This window comes from Anguilla anguilla, chromosome 7 (assembly GCF_013347855.1).
Source record: "Anguilla anguilla isolate fAngAng1 chromosome 7, fAngAng1.pri, whole genome shotgun sequence".
NCBI lineage: Eukaryota > Metazoa > Chordata > Actinopteri > Anguilliformes > Anguillidae > Anguilla > Anguilla anguilla.
In genome coordinates, this window is record NC_049207.1 from 46,070,872 (window position 1) to 46,083,615 (window position 12,744).

The window sequence follows — 12,744 nt, forward strand, 5'->3', positions numbered from 1 at the left end:
AAGCGTCTGGAACTACATATCCCTCATTAAATGTGCACACAGGCTAGACAAGGGGGTGGGCAATTCGCCGGTGTATGCAGGTTTTTGTTTTCACCAGCTGCTTCAGTCACATCACAGCCAAAATGTATGCGGCTGTCATTCATGCGCTTGTCATGAAATTTAGATGGCGTAAATATTAAGGTTAATTAAATAAGGCCAGAAGTTAACATGAAAACCAGAAACCGATACGGCCCTCGTTTCCAATCTCATGGGCTAGACGATATTTGCATGTTCTGTATTTTTTACCATTTTCAAGGATGGTAGGCTACTTCTGCACTTGAGTGCATAATCTGCTTGAAAGTGTAAACGCACAAATCTTGGATATCGGATTTTACAATGGTGACTGGTTGCTATATCTAGGCTAGCCTATAGCTACTGTTTGACTACAGAAGTTCTAAATTGTTACAGAACCTTTCTTCGTCCAGCATCATCATTATCATCAAATGTTCTGTCGTTAACTGATATGCAAAAAATGCTTTTTGGTTTACATATTCTGTAAACCATATCTATTTACAGAACATATCTGTGGGATACACACACACACACACACACACATACATATATATATAATGTATATATTCCACAGAAAAGGAAAAATGAAACGTAAATTGACTTTCACATCTAACTCACTGACCCATTCAGTGGTCCTAATATTGAGAGATTATGCATCCCATGATATTAAGATGAAGACAGCTAAGGTCTTTTTGTTTGTTTGTTTATTTTGTGTTACATTATTCAGAATCTAAACACCCCACCTGAAAGACTCGCACGCACAATTCCTTCATTTTCACAGAACCGAAACCTAGATAAAAATAGCGTAAGCATGCAGTGAATGCGGGACTCACCCATTCCACTTTCAGAAATCTACGTCAAACAGTTCGTGATTCATGATAGGCGTTCAGCAAACAAATGTCACAATGTAGGCTAGTATAATAGAACGAAATAGTCAATTTACTGAGGCAGTAAACGAATACAAAGAAATACGAGGAGTGACAACATATGGAAACAAATGCTAACACAAAAACAAAGGTTAGTATTTCACATAATGTGGAAAAATAATTTACTGTGCCATGATTTAGTGTTAGACCAAGTAAATCAGTAATAGCCAACAGGAAAAATGTACAAAATATGATCTTACTTCATGTTTTCATAGTAACTGAAGTTAGTTGCTACCTGTCGTTAATGCAATAAAAACTAATCTAAATTTTCAGAAAAGGTTTTTGCCAAAAATGTTAGTAACGTCACATTTCGTTTTCCTTATCAAGCATAAAGCTGTAAATACAAGAAGAAGAAAGAAAAAACAATCATCATTAATTATTATACAACAAAACCATCATTCAGTCAAACCTTTTTGACAGTAATAAAACCATGGCATAAGACAGACAGACCAAAAGTGCTTACAGTGTTACTTTGTTAATTATTGTTCCAGTCAAAAATAGATAAATATCCCCCCCCCCCCCCCCCCCCCCCACAAAATGATCTCAAATCATTGTAAGTGCATGCAAAAAGTTCTGTTTAGTGCCTGTGTATAAATGAGCTACTCTGACAAAGAAATCATGATTTAGTGCAGTGCTTTCCCTAGGGTACAAAAACACACACACTTTACTAACAGTAATGCAGATAAGCCTGGCGCTTGGTGACAGAATTAACCAAAAAATGACTGGTTTCATCGTCCATACAACTGTGGCCACAGCAATATTCAGTGCCTGTAGAAGGCCAGCATGGGCCAAGGCAGAAAAAAAACATCTTTGTTCTTGAGTCTTGAGTCCAGGAGGAGCCATCAATCCATGGAACTCAGCTGAAGATAAAAAAAAGACAAGTTTCACATAAATCCCTATTCTCAAAAGCCTCTTGACTCATACAGTAGCAACGTGCACCAAGAACGTAATCCCTACAGTGAGCACAATAACAGCATAAAGCACAATAAGACTATTAAATGGAAGAGACTATTTACAGGTGTGGAGAGTAGAAAATCTAGGTGAGCTGTATTGTGATGTTGGAAACTGAGTTCATCCACAAAATATTTACCCCGCCCTGGGCATGTCGAAGTGTCCTTGAGCAAGACACCTAACCCCTAACTGCTCTGGCGAATGAGAGGCATCAATTGTAAAGCGCTTTTGGATAAAAGCGCTATATAAATGCAGTCCATTTACCGTTTACCATTTACCATTTAGCTGCATAAATGGATTGCATACAAAAAACGAAGTCTCTGAATACAACTGTCGCTAAGGATATCCATCATGTGGTAAATGTCAACTGTCAATAGATGTGCTTTGCTAAATGGATAAAAATATAAAACAGATAAATAAATCAAACTACTAAAGACTGGACAGTCTTTTTTCGAATATTTGCTGAAGAGTAAAAGAACGTAAAAAGAAGGAACAAAAGAGATGGCACACCTCTCCAATATTTTCTTCACCTCCAGCGCAGAGAGGAACCGGGGCCTCCTTCGAACCTCTCGTTTCGTCTGAAGCTCGATGCTCAGCTCATGCATTCCTGAAGCAGGGACACCATAGAGCGGAAGCAAAATCAGATTTTTCCTGTCAACGTTCTCCAGAACCAAGACACCGAAAACAGTCGGACATTCTAGTAAGGAAGGAAGAGGTGAGCACAGCCTACGGCCAGCATCCATACCTTTAAAACTGAGGACATAACGCTGATCCCCCTTGCTGAGCAAAACAGCACTGTTGGCATCGTCTTGAAAGGCAACTTCCAGGTTCTTTGAAGTGATGGAACATGGTGCTTTTCCGCTGACCTACAGGGAAACAGTCCAAACCAGTTCTTAGCGCTGATGTTGTTGTCTGTTTTAGAGCCAAATCAGTTTGAGCAGCCAGAGCAACTGCACGATTCCTCATGAATAACGTAAATCGATATTGTGTGTCTGACAACTCCCAAAGTGTGCTCTGGGGACCCCAGGAAGTTAATGAAGGACCCCAAGCTGAGGTTCCTCAGCAAAATGGAGAACATACTGTCCCTTTTAAGGTTATTAATTTAACAATTCCATTTTCATAAACTGTTCATGAGCAGTTCTCAGCCCTTAAGGACCGTGAGTTGCTGATCCCTGATCTAAAGGGTATTTGGTTTGAGCTGGTCTTGACTGACCTCATGCTGGTACTGAGTCCACTGTCCTTGGTCATTCTTCCAGTACCACAGCCATTCGGTGGTGAGGATGAAATCTGCAGGTTTGGTAACCGAGGAAACTGTGGAGAGTCGTCGGACTTTGGCTGAGCCATACATCATGGTGCGGAAGTCCACGGTAATATACCCCGTGCTGAAGAGACGTGATGAAAAAACAACTATTAAACCCGACTACGAACATCCAGTGCCTTCACATGATATTCTAACAAAATGTTATAAATCACTGAAGGATCTGGTACAGAAAATGCTTTCATTGTACTAACAGCCCCCCTGTGAACTGTCAAACAAACACCTGGTGTCATTTTCTGGGTTGCAGTAATCCTTTTCAATATCCTCAATGTTGGGAAGGTCTGTCCAGGTGGAGTCCTCATGGACCAACGTCTGCCATTTGTAAGGCAGGTGGAAGTGAACATTGTTACACTTCTCTGGGGGAAAACAGAGATGGCACAAGGGACATACACGGCAGGTAAGCTCTGTGCCAGACTCAATGTGACATCATCACACAAAGTTTCATATAAAAGACACATACAGGAAGTAGACAAAAATAGAAGAAACACCAATGTCAAGCCAATTAATAGGGCATTGGCCACCATTTTGTATCAGATGACTACTTTTGCCTCAGGTCCTTCTTTCAAAGCCACAGAGGTCTCCTCTTAGCCAGGCTAACTGTAACTACAGGCAGCCAGGCATGTCCTGTACGTTTATATGTAACCCAATAGATGCTTGAATGTTGTTTGCATAATTAATGGCTAACTCTAACTAGTGTGGTAGCCTCTGTGTCATACTGTTCTTGACCCTCATTTATCCAGGTGTTTCCTCATTTTCATTCACCACCTTTAAAAAGACGTGAGGGGGATTTAGAAAGGCTGCTACCTTCGTAGGTACACTGGTTGCGAATGAAGAAGAGGCAGATTGTTTTCTTGTCTGCTTCTTTCACGGTGCTGGTGTTCTTTGACCGCAGACAGGACTGCTCTGTAGTTGGTTCTGGAAGCCACCAGAGAGAAATGGGGGAGACAAACAGAGGAATATCAGTGAAAATGGCTTTAAAAAAGACTTTAAAGCCAGTTTACTGCAGTACTGAGAATCACAACTGAATCACAAACATCCCCTGTGCAACCAGCTTGCATTTAGTTAAAATATGGTTTGAACTAGTCTCTGAAGCAGCAGGATGGTCTTACTCTTTGATGTCTTCATACTGCTGGTGATCAGGTACCGGTTTCTATAGATCCTGTGCAGAATGCTTCTGTTCTCTGGACTGATGCCTCTGCCACTCAGAATTTTTGTGGCCTTGGGGTCAAACTTGTGGGCTCGTCTGCAGCCATTGGACTGGCACTTCCCCAAGAGGAACTCCATGCAGATGTGGAGGTTGGTGCATTCTCCCTTAAACCGGCAGTCCCCGTGCTGTCCTGCACCCCTGTTGTAATGCATGCAGACCTGAAACCGTCCAAAAGAGAAAATTAAGACTTTCTATTGGTGTACATCTATGAGACGAGGGCTATTCATTCATTGGCATCCCATGCTCTAAACGTGGCCCACCATAGATGCATTCTTGGCCCTTTGATTAATAAAAACATTATTATTCAGATGTATACAAATCTGGACTATATCTGGCCTGTATCTGAACAGTGACATCATACCCCCTATTAGTGACTGAATAACAAGTCATAGATTAATTCCCCATACATTAAGTCCTCAATAAATTTGCTCACACAAATAAATTGTACACATACACTGCTTTGTAAATTGTTTGTGGAAAATGTTTGACCATTATGAACAATTTTTAGATAAGAATACGGCCCCAAAGTAGATGTATGAAACCCTACACTGGGCTGTCTCAGCTGACGTGATTTCTGTCTCAAAAATAATGACACCAGAAAATGGGGCTTACTGACAGAAAGTAGAATGACAAAATTAGTTGAGGAATTGCATCACCTCTGGCAGTAGATACGAGTCATTCTGAAGCAGGAGCAGGAACAATTCTGCCTGCTCCAGCTTCTGCAAGCCCTCTCTCTTCAGAACCGCCATGTTATAGTCAGAGTTCAGGTCGTGGCAGTTCTTACATTTCTTCCTATGGAGAGAAATCCACACTGTATAACAAACTTACATTATTTTAGTCAAAGCAGTCATTGTATTGTCAGTTTGTGTGTTAGGAAGCTAGTAACGGATGAATCTGTGGCTTTCAAACAGGCATAAAACAAGTAACAGATAAACAACTACAGAAAAAGCAGAAACAAATGCCAAGATTGTGGGAAAACACAATTGTTAATTGTACAGACATTGTGACACTGAGCAGGAAGACATTTTGTCCTCATAACCTGAAGCACTTTGTAGAGGAACTGAAAATACTGGTTTGGATAATGTCTGACCTGCCCTGACCACTAAGCGCATCAACATACACAGGGTGAAATCAGAAAAAGCAGGCTGCCATGACTGGCAATAAGGTGCAAGATCAGTGACAGCTGTAGCTAATGCTGACAGCAGTGTCCAGTCAAAGGAAATCAGATTCTTCGTTTTGATTTGGCTTCAAATGAAAAGTTTTGACCAGTCCATTTAACAAAACCGAGAAGGTCCCGTTCCCTTTTACATAAACAAATATGCTGACATAAGAGGACAAATAGGCTACATTGTAGTGCCTGTCAACCAGTAGCTCTTTGGATATATCAGTCGCATAAGTTACGCGAATGTCACCCATATTTAACACTACAGTCAGCCACTCCACAAAGTTCCAAATGTAAAGGTCGACGCACATTAGACTTCATCCACCTACCTGTACCTGCAGAAACCGCATACAAAATATCTGCACAGGTGCAGATCACCGCAGTTGTCACAGTTTCCTGGGAGACGCTGGCAAAGACGCAGCGAAGTCTTAGGGACAACAAGGCTGTCCGGGGCCATGGAACAACCGGCATCCGTCTCCTCTTTGCCTTCAACGATGACAAACCTACTGTTTTTAGTAAGGACGTCGAAGAGCATCTCCTGCGGATCTCCGCTTATCGGGCGAATATTGTCGCATATTGTCTGATACAACTGTCCATAGTCTAAACATCCCTCGTTTTGACAGAGTTTCCTAGTAATGAAGTCAGAGACCAGCACAGACATGTCAGCCATACTAACCGAAGGTGCAGCTAGCGATACACTGACCAGTTTCCATCGCCTGTCGGATTTGGCGTCAAGTTTCGGAAGAAAGGAAATCGAAAGGATTACATGCGATACTGTTTCTTATAATAGATTGGGTGTCACAGTCGCTGTCACGGTTTCGTTTCCCAATCTGAAATAGGCTATGCATGTCATGTTAATATTGCACAGGTAAGACGCTCCCCACCATGCTATGCAGATCATGTTAATACATGAGTCAAAGTAAGTATAGTCAAAGTAATTAAATAGGCTTACAACCCCCTGACAGTTAAGTAGGCTACCTCGCGGATATTTTACTTGTCTGTAGCCTAAATGCGCAATCTGCTTTCCCTGTTTACCAATAAATCCTGAAGTGCTTTGTACTAAAATCAAATTATAATTTAAATTATAATATAGATATAATTTAAATTATTATTCCAAATTGATTTGTCGGTATAATGTAGTTTACATCCTTAATAGCGAATATGTTGTCACCGTTTCCGTATTTTTTGGGGAGGGTGGACGACCACGACACACCTCATTCAACAGCTTTTAGATCTAGTTGCGCTCGAATCAGGTGTGCCAAATTAGTGTTGGAAATGGAAACTCAAGAGGATCGTAGATTTTCAGGAATCGAGCCCTTGCATAGAGTCCGGAAACGTGTCGTTTATTTCAGAGGAAACGAAACTGAAATAATTTGGTACAAGTTTAGCCTCTGCAGTCTGCAGCACGTCAAGTTTTTTTTTCTTAATTTGTATTAACTATTTATTGCAGCCTATACGTACGCAAGTCGTGCAAAGCCCATTTATTTTGGTGAAAGCATATGTTCTGATGGCAGCATAACACAATAACCTCCTAAATCTATTTAATCTACCCGAAGGGAAGAGCATAACCTTGACTCTATCCTGGTGTAGTTTGGAATGCACAGCATACCTATGGTAAAGCTGAATGAAAAATACACACCTGATGGCGAGAAAGAGGTAAACCGCTGAAAATGTGCGTGAAAAAAAAAAAGCCTCAATTCACTTGCTTTGTAGCAGTGGCAATTCATTACCACACGATGATGCTGCAAGATTAGGTGAAATATGTTAGATTGCGTTATTTGTAATTGCGCTAACACTTTTGTCCAGTCTGTGATCCCCTAGTGTTGTCAGGAAAAACCAACATGGATCCTCAGTAGCACAGTGAGCTAACCAGCTTATAGCTATATTCGTTTTTAAGAAGCACAGCGCAAGTATTTGTTTATACAAATGGTCACGACGTTAAATATATTTAATGCCGAGCAATTTAATTGATTTTCCCCCGAAAAATGTGTTGTAGTCTTGTTTCTTAAGTAAAAATACTTGTTATAGGCTGGATATCTAGCTAACTAGTTATGCTTTGTCCGGGTGCTGAATAAGGCATTTTAAACGGTAAGAGCGCTGGCAAGCCAGTTAGGAAGTCCTGTGGTGATGTACAGGTGACGGCTCAATACCGAATTAGCTAACAGTAGCTAACCAGGCGATTGTTGGCATTTTACTCACGCATCCAAATCAACAGACTGATAAAAGTTATCTTTATTGTCGACGACGATGACGGAGGCAACGCGCGACGAAGAGCTGCGCCCGGTGCCAAAAGAGAGGGCAGTTCTGGAGAGCTACTTCACGCAGCTGGGGATATTTTCCTTCGACAGAGCGAAGGACTACGTGGAGAAAGAGAAGGACAACAACAAGAGCGCAGGAGCGATATGGGCCTCTCTCTTGGCCGCCCTTGCCCACCTGGCAGCTGCAGAGAAAGCCTACCACAACATGACTTTCCTGGGGCAGAAAATAGGTAGGCCAAGAGCAGTCTTCACCCTTGTCAATTGGGAAACGGCAAAATCGTAGTCACGAAAACGTGGTCTAACTGACTGTGGACTGTCAACTTCTGTTTTTGGTAATTTGGATTATTCCACGTTTGGCCTACGTGTAGGCCTGTGTATTAGACATATAACATCTCAGACATGAAGGACTTACATTACAGTGTCCTTTTATACAGCTGGATATTTACCGAAGCAATTCTGGTGAAGTACTTTGCTTAAGTGTATCGATGACAGTGCCCACTCGGGAACTGATCATACAACATCTGAGTTGCTAACACAGCTCCCCGACCATTATACTCTGTAGTTGATCAACAGCTTCCGCCAAACTGGCCTAGTTTTTTAATCAGGTGCATAATTCAGCATATCATCAAACGCTAAATCTAAAATCCGCATGTTTTTTTTAGAGGAACTTGGAGCACCGTATTGCACGCATCACGGTTTAAAGAGTGGTGCGCACAGTCTCAGGTCACTTGCGCTGAGGTTCCACCACAGACCGTAATCTGCAGCCAACCAATCAGCAGACCAATTTAACAGTTTTGCTGCAGAATCTGCACAGGCGCACATGCAGCTGTTTCCTGAAATCAGCATGGCTTGAACACAGCCAGCGCTGGAATTTGTGTCATATAACGGTCCAGTAGTGCATTGATCATAGTTTGTTTGACAGAAGTGTATTAATCATTGGTTGATAGACTTGCGCGCTCACCTTTTGTGTGTGCCGACGCTTGCTTGTTTGACCCTCCCCGACAGGCGGACAGTCATTTTTCAGCCGGAAGGACTCGATCAGGACTATCTACACCTCGCTGTACAACGAGCTGAAGAAGGTGGTGACGACGGGTCGTAATGCGGCGGGGGGGACGGCACCGTACCTGGAGGACCTGCTGTCCCACCTGGCCGAGCAGCTGTGCTTCTTCATCCAGGCCCGCATGGAGATCGCCGACTTCTACGAGAAGATGCACACGCTGGGCAGCCAGAAGTCCATCAACTCGGAGGAGCTGGTGAACACTCTGGACTCCGTGGTGCAGAAATACAGCTCCAGGTGAGCGATGTTTTAATGCTACTGAGGCTGACAACACACGGCCAGCTATAATAGCTGAGGGGTTTTAGGGGTAGATTTTAGCCAGATTTAGGGGTTCCACCTCGTAACAGGTGGCAGATTTTGTATCCACGTGGATTGGGGAGGTCACGCCCTCCATTCCCCCCCCCCCCCCCCTTCTCCCCACGGCAGATTCCACCACCCCATCCTGAGCGGGCTGGAGAGCAGCTTCCAGGTGGAGGTGGACGTGCTGACGCAGCTGCTGCGCTGCCAGGCCCAGATCTCCGAGTGGCAGTTCCTGCCGTCGCTGCTCAACCTGCACAGCGCCCACTCCAAGCTGCACACCTGGGGCCAGGGCTTCGAGAGGCAGCGCGAGACCCGCAAGCACCTGTTCGGCGGCCAGGTGCAGAAGGCCGTGCAGCCGCCCCACCTCTTCCTGTGGCTGCTCCGCCTCCGCAACGCCCTGCTGGCCAAGTTTGGCTTCTACTTCCACGAGGCGCTGGCCCGCCAGACCACGCTCTCCGAGATGAAGGCGCTGACGGCCAAGACGTCGCCCGACTACTTCGGCCGCATCTCGGGCTTCATCCGCAAGCACGACGCCGTCAACGTCTCGCTCATCTTCGACAACCGCGGCTCGGAGAGCTTCCAGGGCCACGGCTATCACCACCCGCACTCCTACCGCGAGGCCCCCAAGGTACGGTAGGCCGGCCCGGGTCACCACCTTCTATACGTTTCAGTAACACTGTAAAAAAAAAAAAAAAATAGAAAAAGTATAACAAAAAATATATATAATATATATATGTGTGTGTGTGTGTGTGTGAGAGAATTAAATAGTATTTGTGACCCAGAATGTGAGTGCACAAAAATTACTTTTACATGTATTATTTTTATATTATGATTAATATTTTTTGAAGTCATGCTTCTGACTGGAAAGTGATTTAGGATTCCGTGGATTCCATATACAAGAGCTTTCTCTTTCGCTTGTAACTTCATGATATGAAGTTTTTCTTTTGGGAAGGGGGTGCAATTCTGTAGTGGAAATATCCAAATCCACCCTCAGAAATATAATGGAATGGCTCTTATTGGCTTTGCCAGAGAAGTTGTCAGTTGTGCAGATGATGCTTTTTCTGCAGCGTGCGACAGACTCAGTGCTCTGAAACACACTCATCCCTCAGAAGAACATGTATTTCACAGCAAACCCTGACCTTTCCTCCCCCAGGGGGTGGATCAGTTCCCCGCCGTGGTGTCGCTGCCCAGCGACCGCCCGGTCACGCACTGGCCCAACGTCATCATGATCATGAGCGACCGCGCGGCCGAGCTCAACGCCCTGGACAAGGTGGTGCACTTCTACGACGACAAGGTCCAGAGCACCTACTACCTGACCCGGCCCGAACCGCACTTCACCATCATAGTCATCTTCGACGCCAAGAAGTCCGAGAAGGACTCCCACATCGTCTCCTTCCTGCAGGAGATCTCCAGCTCGCTGAGAAACTCCAAGCCGTTCACTTACCTCAAACCCGGGTCCAAGGGCTAAGCGCGGGTTCGAGTTCTGGACTCGAGTGACTGGTTTGGAAAGGCTGTGTAGAGTAGCAAGCTTTTTTTTCCATAATTAATCAGTCAGTACTCATTGTCAGACCCTATGCGGTAGAAGACTTGGGTACATGACAAGTACACTGACAGTGACAGCCAATAGCGTGGGAGCGTGTTCAATAATTAAGGCAAATACTCATGACGTTTAGGGTCTGTAAAATCAGTACTTGCTGATTAAATCAGAGCCTTGTTGGAGAAAGCAGTTCCAGAGGGACTGGATTCACTCTGCCTTCAGGTGTGTCATGTGGAAGGTTAAAGGCCATGGAGAATTCCGTGTGAAAGATCAGGGTCCATATTCATAAAGCAGGAGGGCTTATCTAGAATCAGGTTTCCCATGTTCATATTCTAACCTTATCCATAATGTGCCAAATGGCCAAACTGATCCTAGATCAGCCCTCCTCCTTTTCATAAATAGGGGCTCATGGGTAGGCAACCTCTGCAGTGGAGTGCCAGAGCTGTCTTGGAGTTTGATTGTAAACTTATGAATTATTGAGAGTCTGAGCCTAATAGTCTGAAGGATGAAACACCCTCCAGCACATGGTCATCTGTGTGTGCTTTAGCCTGATGATTAAGTTGTAGTTTGGCTGGAGCAAAAACCAGAAATGTCTGTGGCGCTCCAGTACTGGAGTCACCCACCACAGCTGCAGATGGACAAACTTCAGATCCTGAAAGAAATGAGGCTTTGAACAATTTTTTCTGTGTAAGCCTAACAGCTGGAGCACCTTCAGAAAGAAACTACAGACATTAATGCGGATGTCTAATATGCAGGAGAAATTAACCGCTGCTTGAAACGGATAATGTGAAGTTTAGTTTAATTTTAACTGCATAGAAGTGTTATGATTTTAGTATATGGCTTGGAAAGCATACCAGCAGCTAAGTTCACCTAGTTTGATTGTGGGTGGATGACCTACATACTTGGCAGTGATGTAGGATATTTCCGCCATCCTGCCTGGGACAATGTGGATTTTAACGGGTCCAAGAATTAGCAAATTATTTATTGCGCTGTGAAATCTCAAGTGGATCACTGGTGTATTAATAGACCAAAGTTTATGTTTTAATGAGTCCTGACAAGTTTATGGGGGCTCTTGGAGATGTATTCTCTTTCTCAGTAGGAATACCCAGTAACTATAAACACAAGGCTCTGGAAAATGGGGGAAAACATTTAATCATGGACAAAAGGGATGGCATTTCATGAGTCCGCTCTGTCACAGTATCTCCTGATGGTATCTCCTGCCAGGCAGATATGATAAATGCTTTATATGAGCATTGGACAGCATTCCCTGGGTTTATTCATCTCTGTCCCAACCAACAGCCTTGCCCTGCTCTGCTGTAGTGGCCAATGTTCATTATGCTGTAATATACCTTACAATGAACTTTTTCCCCCTCTTGCATTGGCTTGACTTTCCTCTCAGTACTAGCATGTGTTTTTCACTGCAAGATAGAAACCCAGCTAACCATGTTCTCACAATGTTACTGGAATGTTTTGTCAACGTTAAAAGATTTCCACTTCATGGCAACAAAACTGTAAGAATGTTTTGCATTTGCAGGTAATGTCCTTCCATTACTCATATACTCCAGATTTAAATAATTTTTCTGTAGTAAAAACGTGTGTACAAGAATAAAGGTAAAAAATGAAGAATGTGTGTATTCTTTTCCCTGGGGAAAGGAGTGTAAAAGCATACAATGAATTCAGTTTTCAGTATTGGTAGAAAGAGTTCGTGTACTTTTCACTGTCCAGACCTGCACTTAGTACAGGTCTGGTCAGAGGTTATTTGTAATATATTTAAATGATATTTGGGGAACATAATTACAGATATGGGAACACATAATTTAAAGGCATACTATGCAGGATTTTCACATTGAAAATAATGACAACCATGCTCAGTTATTACTGTGATGCACTGGCAATTTATGTCTGTGTTCACTTCTGCCCATTCCTTGCTTATCTGCCTGTATTTGTTCTAAAAATATTCGGGATGTTTCTGGGCAG

The 12,744-nt window shown here is 43.4% G+C and overlaps 2 protein-coding genes across 5 annotated transcripts; one reads left to right on the forward strand and one right to left on the reverse strand.

Annotated features, from left to right (window-relative positions):
- Positions 1-738: 738 nt before the first annotated feature.
- On the reverse strand, positions 739-6,307 carry LOC118232207 (protein mono-ADP-ribosyltransferase PARP12-like). The gene is made up of 9 exons (XM_035426963.1): positions 5,945-6,307; positions 5,110-5,245; positions 4,356-4,611; positions 4,051-4,161; positions 3,470-3,602; positions 3,142-3,310; positions 2,674-2,794; positions 2,439-2,535; positions 739-1,837 (listed from the first exon to the last, which is right to left on the reverse strand). The coding sequence occupies exons 1-9, from the start codon at positions 6,283-6,285 to the stop codon at positions 1,834-1,836; spliced, it is 1,368 nt and encodes a 455-aa protein (XP_035282854.1). The 5' UTR covers positions 6,286-6,307; the 3' UTR covers positions 739-1,833.
- A 42-nt stretch (positions 6,308-6,349) lies between these two features.
- c7h12orf66 (chromosome 7 C12orf66 homolog) lies at positions 6,350-12,393 on the forward strand. 4 transcript variants are annotated; one of them, XM_035426962.1, is made up of 5 exons: positions 6,350-6,483; positions 7,964-8,103; positions 8,879-9,167; positions 9,357-9,858; positions 10,384-12,393. In XM_035426962.1, the coding sequence occupies exons 1-5, from the start codon at positions 6,458-6,460 to the stop codon at positions 10,696-10,698; spliced, it is 1,272 nt and encodes a 423-aa protein (XP_035282853.1). In that variant the 5' UTR covers positions 6,350-6,457; the 3' UTR covers positions 10,699-12,393. The 4 variants fall into 4 exon arrangements, with proteins under 4 accessions (XP_035282853.1, XP_035282852.1, XP_035282851.1 ...); XM_035426961.1 differs by lacking the exon at positions 6,350-6,483 and adding an exon at positions 6,874-7,271; XM_035426960.1 differs by lacking the exon at positions 6,350-6,483 and adding an exon at positions 6,902-7,271 and having other exon boundaries at positions 7,831-8,103.
- The last annotated feature ends 351 nt before the right edge of the window (positions 12,394-12,744 follow it).